The sequence below is a fragment of the Delphinus delphis genome, chromosome 1 (genome assembly GCF_949987515.2).
Source record: "Delphinus delphis chromosome 1, mDelDel1.2, whole genome shotgun sequence".
In the NCBI taxonomy this organism is placed as follows: domain Eukaryota; kingdom Metazoa; phylum Chordata; class Mammalia; order Artiodactyla; family Delphinidae; genus Delphinus; species Delphinus delphis.
In genome coordinates, this window is record NC_082683.1 from 43,946,698 (window position 1) to 43,961,372 (window position 14,675).

General features: G+C 37.4%; 1 protein-coding gene across 2 annotated transcripts in view; it reads left to right on the top strand.

The window, feature by feature from the left end:
* SCP2 (sterol carrier protein 2) overlaps positions 1 to 14,675 on the top strand; it is a 163,755-nt gene that overhangs the window by 99,891 nt on the left and 49,189 nt on the right. For both annotated transcript variants that reach the window (XM_060022190.1, XM_060022200.1), the window contains one exon: positions 9,710 to 9,863. In XM_060022190.1, the coding sequence (XP_059878173.1) occupies positions 9,710 to 9,863 (154 nt within the window). The remainder of the gene's footprint in view (positions 1 to 9,709; positions 9,864 to 14,675) is intronic.

The window sequence follows — 14,675 nt, forward strand, 5'->3', positions numbered from 1 at the left end:
GGGTGGAATGTTCTATAAATATCAATTAAATCTGTCTGGTGTATTGTGTCATTTAAAGCTTGTGTTTCCTTATTTATTTTCTGTTTGGATGATCTGTCCATTGGTGCAAGTGGGGTGTTAAAGTCCCCTACTATGGTTGTGTTACTGTCGATTTCCCCTTTTATGGCTGTTAGCATTTGCCTTATGTATTGAGGCACTCCTATCTTGGGTGCATAAACATTTATAATAGTTATATCTTTTTAGATTGATCCTTTGATCATTATGTGGTGTCCGTTCTTACCTCTTGTAACATTCTTTATTTTAAAGTCTATTTTATCTGATAGGAGTATTGCTACTCCCGCTTTCTTTTGATTTCCATTTGCATAGAATATCTTTTTCCATCCCTTCACTTTCAGTCTGTATGTGTTCCTAGGTCTGAAGTGGGTCTCTTGTAGACAGCATATATATGGGTCTTGTTTTTGTATGCATTCAGCCAGTCTGTGTCTTTTGGTTGGGGCATTTAATCCATTTACATTCAAGGTTATTATCTATATGTATGTTCCTATTACCATTTTCTTAATTGTTTTGGGTTTGTTTTTGTGGATCTTTTTCTTCTCTTGTATTTCCCACCTAGAGAAGTTCCTTTAGCATTTGTTGTAAAGCTGGTTTGGTGGTGCTGTATTCTCTTAGCTTTTGCTTGTCTGAAAAGCTTTTGACTTCTCCATCAAATCTGAATGAGATCCTTGCTGGGTAGAGTAATCTTGGTTGTAGGTTTTTCTATTTCATCACTTTAAGTATATCCTGCCACGCCCTTCTGGCCTGCAGAGTTTACGCTGAAAAATCAGCTGATAACCTTATGGGGATTCCTTTGTATATTATTTTTTTGTTTTTCCCTTGCTGCTTTTAATATTTTTCCTTTGAATTTAATTTTTGTTAGTTTGATTAATAGGTGTCTTGGTGTATTTTTCCTAGGGTTTATCCTGTATGGGACTCTCTGTGCTTCCTGGACTTGGGTGACTATTTCCTCTCCCATGTTAGGGAAGTTTTCGACTGTAATCTCTTCAAATATTTTCTCAGACCCTTTCTTATTCTCTTCTTCTTCTGGGACCCCTATAATTCGAATGTTGGTGCATTTAATGTTGTCCCAGAGGTCTCTGAGACTGTCCTCAATTCTTTTCATCTTTTATCTTTATTCTGCTCCTCGGCAGTTACTTCCACCATTTTGTCTTTTGGCTCACTTACCCATTCTTCTGCCTCAGTTATTCTGTTATTGATTCCTTCTAGTGTATTTTTCATTTCAGTTATTGTGTTGTTCATCTCTGTTTGTTTGTTCTTTAGTTCTTCTAGATCTTTGTTAAACATCTCTTGTATTTTCTCAATCTGTGCCTCCATTCTGTTTCTGAGATTCTGGATCATCTTTACTATCATTACTCTGAATTCTTTTTCAGGTAGGTGCCTATTTCCTCATTTATTTGGTCTTGTAGGTTTTTACCTTGCTCAGTCATCTGTGACATATTTTTTTGCCATCTCATTTTTTAAATTTATTTAAATGAGTGGGATTGTGTTCCTGTCTTACTGGTTGTTTTGCCTGAGGCGTCCAACACTGGAGTTTGTAGGCTGTTGAGTAGAGCTGGGTCTTGGTACTGAGATGAGGAACTCCATGAGATCTCACTCTGATGAATATTCCCTGGGGTCTGAGGTTCTCTGTTAGTCCAGTGGTTCGGACTCAGAGCTCCCACTGGAGGAGCTTCGGTCCGACCCCTGGTTCATGAACCAAGATCCCGCAAGCCATGTGGGGTGGCAAAAAAGAAAAGAACAATAACAAAGTAAAAAGTAAAATTAGATTAGGAAACTAACAGGTATGTTAGAAAGAATATAAAAATAAAAAATATAGATGAATCAACAACCGGAAGGTATATCAGTACCGCAATAGTAAAAAAGAGGAGGAGGGAAAAGAAAAGAATAAAAAGGGGGGAAAGGCTTTGGCTGTGGAGGGCGGGGCCTAAGCAAGGGTGAGGTTTGGGTAGTGGGCAGGGCCTATGCTTAGGACCCACAGGGCTGGAAAGGCCCTGGGGAATGTGGGGCGTGGGGCTTAGGCTCAAGGCACAGAAGGGGTCCAGGCGTGCCTCCCACCCCTGGTCTCAGAGAGCAGGGTACCTCAGCTGGGAGCCCCACAGGCTTCCTGGGTTCGAGTGGGCGGGGCAAATGCCCTCCTCTCCTCTCCTGCTCCTTGGGTCTGGGAGGGCCCCTTCCGCCTGCCTCTCCTGATCTCCCTGGCCTCCTTCCTATGCTCCCAAGGGCCCACACGGCCTGGAGGGGGCTTTGGAGGGCAGGAGACCAGCCTGGGAGCTCAACAGGCTCCCTGGGCCCCAGTGGGCGGGGCAATCACCCTCCGCTCCTCTCCCCTTTCTCCTGGATGGCTCCTCCCACCTGCCTCTCCTGATCTTCCCAGCCTCAGGGGCACTGATCCTGTCTGGCCTCCAGTTCTCCTCCCCACTCAGTCCCCCTACATCCTACCAGTTCACTTTGGGGTTCCTCCCATCTCCTTGGGCGTCAGAGTCCCCCACCAGCAGCCAACAGTTGCCGTAGTCGTGGGGAGACACTAACTCCGCATCTTCCCACACTGCCATCTTCAACTGCACATATTTAAAATGTACAATTTAATAAGTTTGACATATATATCCACCTGTTAAACCATCACCATAGTCAAGATAGTGAACATGTCCATCAACCCCAAAAGTTTTGTCATATATACATCTTTGTAATCCCTCCTTCCCACTATTTCCTACCCCACATCCCAAAGGAGTGTTTTCTGTCACTGTAGATTAATTTGCATTTTCTAGAGTTTTGTATAAATGGAATTCTACAGTATGTTATCTTTCTTTTTGTCTGCCTGAGAGTTGTCCATATATTTGCATGTATCAATAGTTCATTCCTTTTTATTGCTGAGTAGTATTCCACTGTATGGATATATCATGTTTATTGTTGATGGATATTTGGGTTGTTTCTAGTTTTTGGCTATTACAAATAAAGCTACTGTGAACATTCATGGGTAAATATTTATATAAACACGGATTATATTTTCTCTTGTGTAAATACTTAGGAGTGGAATGACTGGATCACATGCCAGGTGTAGGCTTAACTTTTTTTTTTTTTTGCGGTATGTGGGCCTCTCACTGTTGTGGCCTCTCCCGTTGTGGAGCACAGGCTCTGGACGCGCAGGTTCAGCGGCCATGGCTCACGGGCCTGGCCGCTCTGCGGCATGTGGGATCTTCCTGGACCAGGGCATGAACCCATGTCCCCTGCATCAGCAGGCAGACTCTCAACCACTGTGCCAGCAGGGAAGACCAAGTAGGTTTAACTTTTAAGAAACTGTCAAACTGGGGACTTCCCTGGTGGTCCAGTGGGTAAGACTCCACGCTACCAATGCAGGAGGCCCAGGTTCAATCCCTGGTCAGAGAACTAGATCCTTCATGCATGCCCCAACTAAGAAGTCCACATGCTGCAACTAAAGGATCCCACATGCTGCAACTAAGGCCTGGCGCAGCCAAAATAAATAAATTAATTTAAAAAAACAACAAAAAAAGAAACTGTCAAACTGATTTCCAAAGTGGTCATACTATTTTGCCTTCCCACCAGCTGTGTATGAGAGTTCTAGTTCTTCCACATCCTCGTCAGCACTTGGTATGGTCAGCTTTTTAAATTTTAGCCATTCTAATCAGTATGTAGTGGCATCTTCTTGTGGTTTTAATTTGCATTTTCCTACTGGCTAATGATGTTAAACAGTTTTTTATGTGCTTATTTGTCATCTTTATATCTTCTTCAATGAGTTTTGAGAGTTCTTTATGTATCCTGTATACAAGTTCTTTACTAAATATATGCTTTGCAAAGATTTTCTCCCAGTCTGTGACTTTCCTTTTCATTCTCTTGCTAGTGTCTTTTAAAGAGCAGAAGTTTTTAATTATGGTTAAGTCCTGTCTAAGACATCTTTGTCTAACCCTGAGTCACAAAGATCTTTTCCTATGTTTTCTCCTAGATGTTTTATACTTTAAGCCTTACATTTAGATCTTTGACCCATTTTGAATTAATTTTTATGTATGGCACAAAGTGTGGATCTGAGTCCATTTTTTACATATGGATTTCCTGTTGTTGGAGTGCCATTTATTTATCTATACTTTGTCCACTGCATTACCTTTGTCAAAAATCAGTTGTTCATAAATATGTGGGCATTATTTGTGGTCTGTCTTTTTCTGTCCAGTTAATCTATGTGTCTATCTTTACATGAGTACCATACTGTTTTGATTACTGTACCTTTGTAATTGTTCTTGATATTAGGTAGCCTTAGCCTCCCAACTTAATTCTTCTTTTTTAGAGTTGTTTGGCTATTCTAGCTCCTTTGTATTTTTATAGAAATTTTAGAATAAGCTTGTTGATTTCTACAAAAAATTTTCCTGGGATTTTTTTTAGGATTATGTTGAATGTATAGATTTATCTGGGGGAGAATTGAGATTCAAACAATAGTGAATCTTCTGACTTATAAACAAAATATATTTAATATATAATATTAAAATAAATTAATAATTTATTAATTAATAAATTAATAAAATTTATTTATTAAATATATTAAAATAAAATAAATTAAAAATTTATTAATTAAAAATTTAATAATTAATAAATTAATAAAAATATTAATATATTTATTTATTTTAAAAAGTCTTTAACTTTTTTCAGAAATATAGTTTTCACTGTACAGGTCTTGCACATATTTGTCAGATTATGGGGTAAATACTTAGGGGCAAATATTTGTCAGATTTACCCCTAAGTATTTCATATTTTTGATGCTATTGTGAATGGTATTTTTTCAGTTTCAAGCTTTCATTACTAGTATGTAGAAATACAATCAATTTTTGTTTATTCATCTTATAGCCTTGCTAAAACTCACTTATTAATCCTAGTAGTTGTTTAAAAACTGCATCAGGTTTTCTATATAGACAATCATATTATCTGTGAATAAAGACAGTTTTATCTTTTCCCCTTTATCTTCATGAAATGGCCTTCTTTGCTCTGGCAAGTCTTTGCTCTGAAATCTGCTTTGGCTGATTTAATATGGCCACTCCAGCTTTCAGATTTTAACTAGTGCTAACATGGTATATCTTTTTCTATCTTTTTAGTTTTAACCTATTTGTGATTTTATGTTTCAAGTGCATTGGCAGCATTTAGTTGGGTCTTGTTTTTTTTCTCCACACTGACAATCTCTGTCTTTGATTGGGGTGTTTAGACTATTTATATTTGATATGATTATTAGTATGGCTATTTGTGTTCTCTTTGTCCCAGCTGTCCTTTATTCCCATTTCTCTCTTTTCATCATCCTACTTTTGGATTATTTTTTATTTCTCCATTTTACCTTTATTATCATAGCCTATCTTCAAGTGTTATTATACGAGCTCACTAATAGTAAAAGAACCTTACAACAGTATACTTCCATTTTTCCTGTCCAGGCCTTATAATACTGTAGTTGTAAATTTTTCTTTTACATATGTTTTAAACCCCACAAGAAATTATTTTTGTTTAAATAATCAGTTATCTCCTAAAGAGATTAAACAATAAGAAACCTTATCTATTTAAGATTAATGTAGTTACCACTTCATTCCTTTGTGTAAATTCATATTTCCATCTGCTATCATTTTCTTACTGCCTAAAGGATTTCCTTTAACATTTATAGTGTGGGTGTTACAGTATGGTGATGAATTCTTTCAGCTTATTTTGTCTGAAAATATCCTTGTTACTTTTGTTCTTGAAATATATTGTACTTTTGATAGCATTCTAGGTTGATAATTTTATAACTTTTGGAGGGAAAAACTGATCTTAATAACTGTGCATTTTTCAGTGTATGCTGAGTCCATTAACGCTTTTTGCCCTTTAAAGCTCAAAAATCTGCTTTCTCAAAAAGCCAGCCTCCAACAATAGAAAAACATGCTTTTTTATGCTGTTTATGCTAAGGTCTTTAGATGTCTAATTTGAAACTAAAGCTAAATTATGACTTTTTGTACTTGACTGTCTTAATGGTATAGGAAGAGCTATGGGTTCAGGGAAGCAGGAGGAAGAAAAGACCTCGGGTAATATCTCAAGATATTATTCCCTGTAGTTTTTCCATTCTGTGGATTTCCATAGCACTTAGTACTTATCTTTATTAGCACTTCATATTACACTGTGAATTCTTTGTATCTTCAGTACTTAGTGGAGTGCCTGATACATATTTGAATAGCTTATTTTCAGTAGCAACCAGACTATATAACTATGTAGCTGAGTCCTAGGCTAATTATTTTTGTATTAAAAGATTGACCAACATCTTGTTAGGAAATTTTTGCAGCAAGATGGTAGTAAAATGAAGTAACAAGGTTAAAACGTTTTTTCCCCTTCGTAAGAGACTTTAAGAAGGACATTACTGTTTGAATATACTACTTTGACAGGATGCCCATTCCTATCTCCCTCCACAATTTATAAATATATTGTGTTCATGTTTGATAGTTTTTTTTCCCCAAGGAGAGGAAAAATATGGTTTTTAATTCAGTGCCAGAAGTTATTCAAGGAAGGAAAAATTTTAAAATGTGTTGCTCATATAGTTTATGCTTTCATAACTATCTTCTGCGTCTTCTTGGCAAGTAGATTTCTGAGGCCAACTTTTGACTTCCACCCTTCACAAATCTAGATTCTAGAAATGCAAGAAATGCCAGGTTATTCTGAAAGCAGATAACGAGAAAACTCATATAATCAGTATGTTTTCTCACTGTCGTCTTTTGTTAAAAGTGAATAAATAAGTTAACATGGATCTTTATTCCCTCCCTCCCTCCCTTCTTCCTTTTTTTGCCACAAGTGAGTTTAGCAAATCATGAGTAGAGATTTAACACAGTATACCACATCTTCTACAGTATCAGTCGTATGGTGTGACTGAGATTATTGCAAAATCTGGTGCTTCCAGTACATTCATGTTCTCTCTCTCCCTCCTTCTCTCCCCCTCACTCTCTCCCCTTCTGCCTGCCTCCCTCCCCCAACTCCCTCTCTCCCTTTTCACCCCCTTCTCTCTCACTCTCACTGGCTGTCTTGAGCACTCTCTAGCCTCATTCACTTAACTTTCTATTCCTTAAGTAGGCTGTGTACCTTTATATGCCTATCTTATTTATTAGATCTTCTGAGCCTTGAGCAGTGTCAGCACATATTAGGCATTCAGTAAATATTTGTTGGATGGATGGGTAGATGAATATCTAAAGGGTTCCTTGCATTTTTTACTAAGATTATATCATAAACATTTTCCTAAACTATTAAAATTTTTGGATACATCATTTTAAATAGGAACATAGTACTTTGTCATATGGATAGGTCATAATTCATATAACCATTCGCCAGTTATTTCACTTGTAGATTATCTAGTTTTTCACTATTCTAAGAAAGTGATAAACAGATAGCTTTGTGTGTAAGACTTTTCCTATGCTTGATTATTTCCATAGAATGGTTTTCAAGGCATTTTTAATGCTCTTAATAATTTTTTACATTGCTTTCCAAAAAGGTTGTACCAGTTTGAACTTTTACCCTTACTGTATGAAGGTGGCTGTCATGCCATAGTCTCCCCAGCATTGATTACCTCCATTTTTAAACATCTTGACCAATGTGATTGGTTAAAACAGTATCTTTCTATTTGATCAAGGTAAAGTTGAGTATTTTTCTCAAATATTTATAAACTATGTATATTTACTCTTTGGGGAAGAGAACTAGCCCTATTTCCCCACCCACATATACATAAGACCAGTCTGAATACTTTTTTTGGTCTTATGTATTCATAAATGTTTAAGCTTTTTGTATGGCAGATTTCAAGTAAAACTGATTGCCCCAAAATTTGGATATATTAGTAGAATTATTCACTTTGACCTTAATATTCAAAATGTTCACAATTCAAAAATTCATTACAAGATGTAGAATTACTTATTTTAAAACAGTATTTAAAATATATATTCTGTAAAAATATGTAGACATTGCTTAGAAAGGAGAAATGGCAGTTAAATTTCTTGAGAAGGTTGGGGTTATACAGAAAACTGTCATAGGTATTCGGGAATCAGACCTTGTGATTGGGGGTGTAGGTGGAAGAAAAGACTTTATAGGTAGACCAGTTTGCTCTGCTTCTGGAACGATGAAACCAGTCTATCCAACATTCTTAACTAAACTATCCTTGAATAGCTGGTGTGGGAGAAAAACAGATGTAAATCAGGAGACTTGGCTTCTAATCTCAACTCTGGAATTAGCCTGCTTTGTGACCATTCACAAATTACTTAATTTTACAGTTTCTCATTGCTACCTTTGTAACTGAGCAAGGGCTCCTGTGCCCATGGCTTGGCACAGAAAGCAAACTCTGATAGTGGGTGTTTGCAGCAAAGTAAGGGTTTATTTGCAGGGCGCCAAGAAAGGGAGTGGGAGACAAGTCTCAGATCCACTCCATCTTGGTCTTTGAGTTAAGGATGTTTTAAAGGGGAAGAACAAGGAAACTGTAATTAATCATCGTCTCAAGACATTTCTGTGACATTTCTCTTTCATTATTGAACACGTGTATTTTTTTATTAATTAATTTTTATTGGAGTATAGTTGATTTACAATGTTGTATTAGTTTCTGCTGTACAGCAAAGTGTATCAGTTATACATATATCCACTCCTTTAGATTCTTTTCCCATATAGGTCATTACAGAGTATTGAGTAGAGTTCCCTGTGCTATACAGTAGGTTCTTATTAGTTATCTATTTTATATATAGTAGTGTGTATATGTGTGACATTTCTTAATCATGGTTTTGGGAGTCAGAATGTGTCTGGTTTATGATTCTCTGGCCAGGTGGTCCATGGCTCTGGGGGTTGTGAGCTCATCTTGCCTGGAAAAACAACTTGAGTTTGTATGATGGTATCTACAACAGCAATTTGAATACAGTAACGATGTTATTAACAACAGCAATCTTAGTCAACTGACTCTGATTAATTAGTGTTCAGTTAGCACAGAATTGAGGGGACAAGAAAGGGATTGAGGTCAGAGGAGACAAGTAAGGGAATAAAGTTTTGGATAGAGAGATTAATCATAAACTCGGTAAGGGAACTCAGTTTTAGGGGGGTTTGGTTTCAACATTATTTAGTTCTCTCCAGCTCTAAAAATCTCTGATTTTATTATCCAGAGGACAAAATGCTATTTTTGTGAATCCAGTGCTATTTTTGGAATAGCTGTGAATAGCTAGTCTAGAAAACATTCTTTCTAGGAACTTTTTGAGGAGAATAATAGGAAAATTTCCCATACCAGCTAAATATTTTAGGGAAAGTCAACTCCCAAGTCCTAGATTATATTCTTTAGATACATTAAAAATGGTAAAATTAAATTATTTTATGCTGTTTTGCGTCAGCCAGAGAACGGTATATTCAGTGTTTTTCTCTTTCAACATTGCCAAAAAATGGCAGGTTGGATAAATTTAAAGAGCACAAGGAATTTCTGAAGCCTGAATATTGTCTAAATACAGAGATTACTTAGGGAGAAAAAATAGCTAGCTGCAAAAACCCTCCAGGCTTTTAAGAGAAGTTCTTACTTAGGCAAACGTCGTCTTGGCTGAATAAAATGGTTTAGTTAAAAGTCACAATTAAACGTTAGCCCTTGTCTGCCTTTAGCTTTCTAAACCAACGGAATCTGACTGTTCTGCGTTCGATTTGTTAGGTCTGGCTCAGTGCGCTGAACTCTGCTGGCAGCTGAGAGGGGAAGCCGGAAAAAGGCAAGTTCCTGGTGCAAAGGTTGCTCTGCAGCATAATTTAGGCCTCGGAGGAGCAGTAGTTGTCACGCTGTACAAGATGGGTTTTCCTGAAGCTGCCAGGTAAGTGACATTCTGGGTTTTGTCTGGCAATGAACCCTTCTGACTTTTCACAACTGATGACGTTATACAAGTAAAAAAAAGTCCTAATTTTATTGTGGTAGTGCTCAAAGAACAACTATTTCATTACCTTGCTTTAATAGCATGGTTTTAAAACTTTAAAACTGGCAATTAACTTTTAAACTTAACCATCTTTAGGAAAGTTTTGTTTAAAAAGAAGGCAGCATAGTCAAAGGAGAGTGCTGAACTAGAAGCCAGAGCTGGCTGGGCACTTGTCTCAGCCCTGCCAACTTGAGTAATTTTATTTCAGGCAAGTCATTTTTTGGTTTCCTTTCCCACAATTTGCTTTCTCCCCCTAGCGTCCCGGGCTTCTGAGGTTATTGGGAGAAAGTCATCAAATATGCTGATTGTATCTCCGCAGATTTCTGTTTCTGAATCCAGCTAAGCCCTCACTGCTGCTAGAATCCTTTCTATTTGTCTCCTGCTGATTTTCTTCCTGCCCTTGTCAAATGCCTGTGCTCCTAAGATTTCCAAGCACTTTCTTTTCAAGCCTTTTCAGGATCCCTCAACTTCCTTGCTCTTCTCTCAGAGAAATGCTCATCCTTTTTTCTCAGAGAAATGCTCATCCTTTTTTCCCAGAGGAAAAAAGTCCCTTTTCCTTTCCAAGGCCCATCTTTCCTCTTTGCATGCTTTTGTTTCCAACCACTTTCTGTAACTTTGTTCCAAATATTAAGTATACCTTCTTTCGTTTGAATCTTTCCATTTTTACCTTTCTGTTGACTCCTTTCGCTCTGTCATCAAACATGTTCAGGTCTTCCATATTCTAAAACTCTGTTTTTCTCCTTACCTTAATTATTCTCTTTCATGATGAGCCTTTTATATTGAGCCACTTTTGTTTTTCTACTCTGAAATGTCTTTAGTTTCTGATCTCACCACTGAGGTCAGGTAAGGCCACCAATGACCTGATTATGATACATTCTTGATAATTTCTATCTTTATTCTCTTAACCCTGCTGTAGCTTTCAACACTAATTGGCTCCTTTCTCTCTCCTGAAGTTCTTGGTAATTATGTATTCATTTTTTCACACTTTTGGTTCCACAAAGGATATGTGAACACTTTTTTACAGAGTCCGTTATATTCTCATGTTTTGTAAACTCTTGAATCTCTTCTCTCTATCCTTTCTTCTTTCATGCCTGGAATATTAGTTCTGTGTGAAAATTCTAACTTCCAATTAAGGCCAATCTTAGGTACCATCTCCCTTTGAATATCCACAGCACTTTGTAACTTTTGGGTCCCTATCCAATTTTTGTTTAGTTGTAGAGTATCTACCTTGTTTTGTATCCTGTTTGTTATGTGAAATCCTTGAGATCTAAGACTTTGATTCTCCTAACCCCTCTGAGGATCTCTCTCAAAGTGAGTAAATGTTTATTGAATTGCATCAAATAAAAAGATGTCAAGACGTTGAATTTTAAGTTTCCTCCTAAATCTGATTCATTGGTTCTGTATCGTCCTCTGGTATTCCATGTAGTTCATATTCGGAGTTGAAAACCCTCAGTAAAAGCCAAACTATAAAGAGCTACCAGAGTCAGAATATTAGTATAGCTGTCTAATTTGCTCAGAATAGAAGATTATGCATGTAGGGCAATAAATTCTATTTTAAACATGGAATTCTCATAGTTATTTTTTTAATATCTTTATTGGAGTATAATTGCTTTACAATGGTGTGTTAGTTTCTGCTGTACAACAAAGTGAATCAGCTTTATGTATACATATATCCCCATGTCTTTTCCCTCTTGCATCTCCCTCCCACCCTCCCTATCCCACCCCTCTGGGGGGACACAAAGCACCGAGCTGATCTCCCTGTGCTATGCAGCTGCTTCCCATTAGCTGTCTGTTTTACATTTGGTAGTGTATATATGTCAGTGCTACTCTCTCACTTCATCCCACCTTATACTTCCCCTCCCCGTGTCCTCAAGTCCATTCTCTACGTCTCCATCTTTATTCCTGTCCTGCCCCTAGGTTCTTCAGAACCATTTTTGTTGTTTTTTCTTTAGATTCCGTATACATGTATTAGCATATGTTATTTGTTTTTCTCTTTCTCACTTCACTCTGTATGACAGTCTCTAGGTCCACCCACCTCACTGCAAATAACTCAGTTTTGTTTCTTTTTATGGCTGAGTAATATTCCATTGTATATATGTGCCATATCTTTATCCATTCATCTGTCGATGGACACTTAGGTTGCTTCCACGTCCTGGCTATCGTAAATAGTGCTGCAGTGAACATTGTGGTGCAAGACTCTTTGTGAAGTATGGTTTTCTCAGGGTGTGTGCCCAGTAGTGGGATTGCTGGGTCATATGGTAGTTCTATCTTTAGTTTTTTAAAGGAACCTCCATACTGTTCTCCACAGTGGCTGTATCAATTTACACTCCCACCAACAGTACAAGAGGGTTCCCTTTTCTCCACACCCTCTCCAGCATTTATTGTTTATAGATTTTTTGATGATGGCCATTCTGACCAGCATGAAGTGATATCTAATTGTAGTTTTGATTTGCATTTCTCTAATGATTAGTGATGTTGAGCGTCCTTTCATGTGTTTGTTGGCAATCTGTATATCTTCTTTGGAGAAATGTCTATTTAGGTCTTCTGCCCATTTTTGGATTGGGTTATTTGTTTTTCTGATATTGAGCAGCATGAACTGCTTGTGTATTTTGGAGATTAATCCTTTGTCAGTTGCTTCATTTGCAAATATTTTCTCCCATTCTGAGGATTGTCTTTTTGTCCCGTTTATAGTTTCCTTTGCTGTGCAAAAACTTTTAACTTTCATTAGGTCCCATTTGTTATTTTTGTTTTTCTTTCTAGGAGGTGGATCAAAACGGATCTTGCTGTGATTTATGTCACAGAGTGTTCTGCCTATGTTTTCCTCTAAGAGTTTGATGGTGTCTGGGCTTACATTTAGGTCTTTAATTCATTTTGAGTTTATTTTTGTGTATGGTGTTAGGGAGTGTTCTAATTTCAGTCTTTTACATGTAGCTGTCCAGTTTTCACAGCACCACTTATTGAAGAGGCTGTCTTTTCTCCATTGTATATTCTTGCCTCCTTTATCAAAGGTAAGGTGATCATATATGCGTCGGTAGATCTCTGAGCTTTCTATCCTGTTCCATTGATCTATATTTCTGTTTTTGTGCCAGTACCATACTGTCTTGATTACAGTAGCTTTGTAATATAGTCTGAAGTCAGGGAGCCTGATTCCTCCAGCTCCATTTTTCTTCCTTAAGATTGCTTTGGCTATTCGGGGTCTTTTGTGTCTCCATACAAATTGTGAAATTTTTTGTTCTAGTTCTGTGAAAAATGCCATTGGTAGTTTGATAGAGGTTGCACTGAATCTGTAGATTGCTTTGGGTAGTATAGTCATTTTCACAATGTTGATTCTTCCATCCAAGAACATGATATATCCCTCCATCTTTTTGTATCATCTTTAATTTCTTTAATTTCTTTAATTTCTTTCATCAGTGTCTTATAATTTTCTCCATACATGTCTTTTGTCTCCTCAGGTAGGTTTATTCCTAGGTATTTTATTCTTTTTGTTGCAATGGTAAATGGGAGTGTTTCTTTAATTTCTCTTTCAGATTTTTCATCATTAGTGTATAGGGATGCAAGAGATTTCTGTGCCTTAATTTTGTATCCTGCTACTCTACCAAATTCATTGATTAGCTTTAGTAGTTTTCTGGTAGCATGTTTAGGATTCTCTATGTATAGTATCATGTCATCTGCAAACAGTGACAGTTTACTTCTTCTTTACTGACTAGGATTCCTTTTATTTCTTTTTCTTCTCTGATTGTTGTGGCTAAAACTTCCAAAACTATGTTGAATAATAGTGGTGAGAGTGGGCAACCTTGTCTTGTTCCTGATCTTAGAGGGAATGGTTTCAGTTTTTCACCATTGAGAACAATGCTGGCTATGGGTTTGCTATATATGGCCTTTATTATGTTGAGGTAAATTCCCTCTATGCCTACTTTCTGGAGGGTTTTTATCTTAAATGGGTGTTGAATTTTGTCAAAAGCTTTTTCTGCATCTATTGAGATGATCATATGGTTTTTATCCTTCAGTTTGTTAATATGATGTATCACATTGATTGATTTGTGTATAGTGAAGAATCCTTTCATTCCTGGGATAAACCCCACTTGATCATGGTGTATGATCCTTTTAATGTGCTTTTGGATTCTGTTTGCTAGTATTTTGTTGTTGTTGTTCAGGATTTTTACATCTATGTTCATCAGTGATATTGGTCTGTAGTTTTCTTTTTGTGTGACATCTTTGTCTGGTTTTGGTATCAGACTGATGGTGGCCTCGTAGAATGAGTTTGGGAGTGTTCCTTCCTCTGCTATATTTTGGAATAGTTTGAGAAGGATAGGTGTTAGCTCTTCTCTAAATGTTTGGTAGAATTTGCCTGTGAAGCCATCTGGTCCTGGACTTTTGTGTGTTGGAAGATTTTTTTTTTTTTTATGATACGCGGGCCTCTCACTGTTGTGGTCTCTCCCATTGCGGAGCACAGGCTCCGGACGCACAGGCTCTGCAGCCATGGCTCACGGGCCTAGTCGCTCTGCGGCATGTGGGATCTTCCCAGACCGGGGCATGAACCCGTGTCCCCTGCATCGTTAGCCAGACTCTCAACCACTGCGCCACCAGGGAAGCCCTTGTTGGAAGATTTTTAATCATAGTTTCAGTTTTAGTGGTCATGATTGGTCTGTTTTTATTTTCTGTTTCTTCCTGGTTCAGTCTTGGAAGTTGTGCTTTTCTAAGAATTTGTCCGTT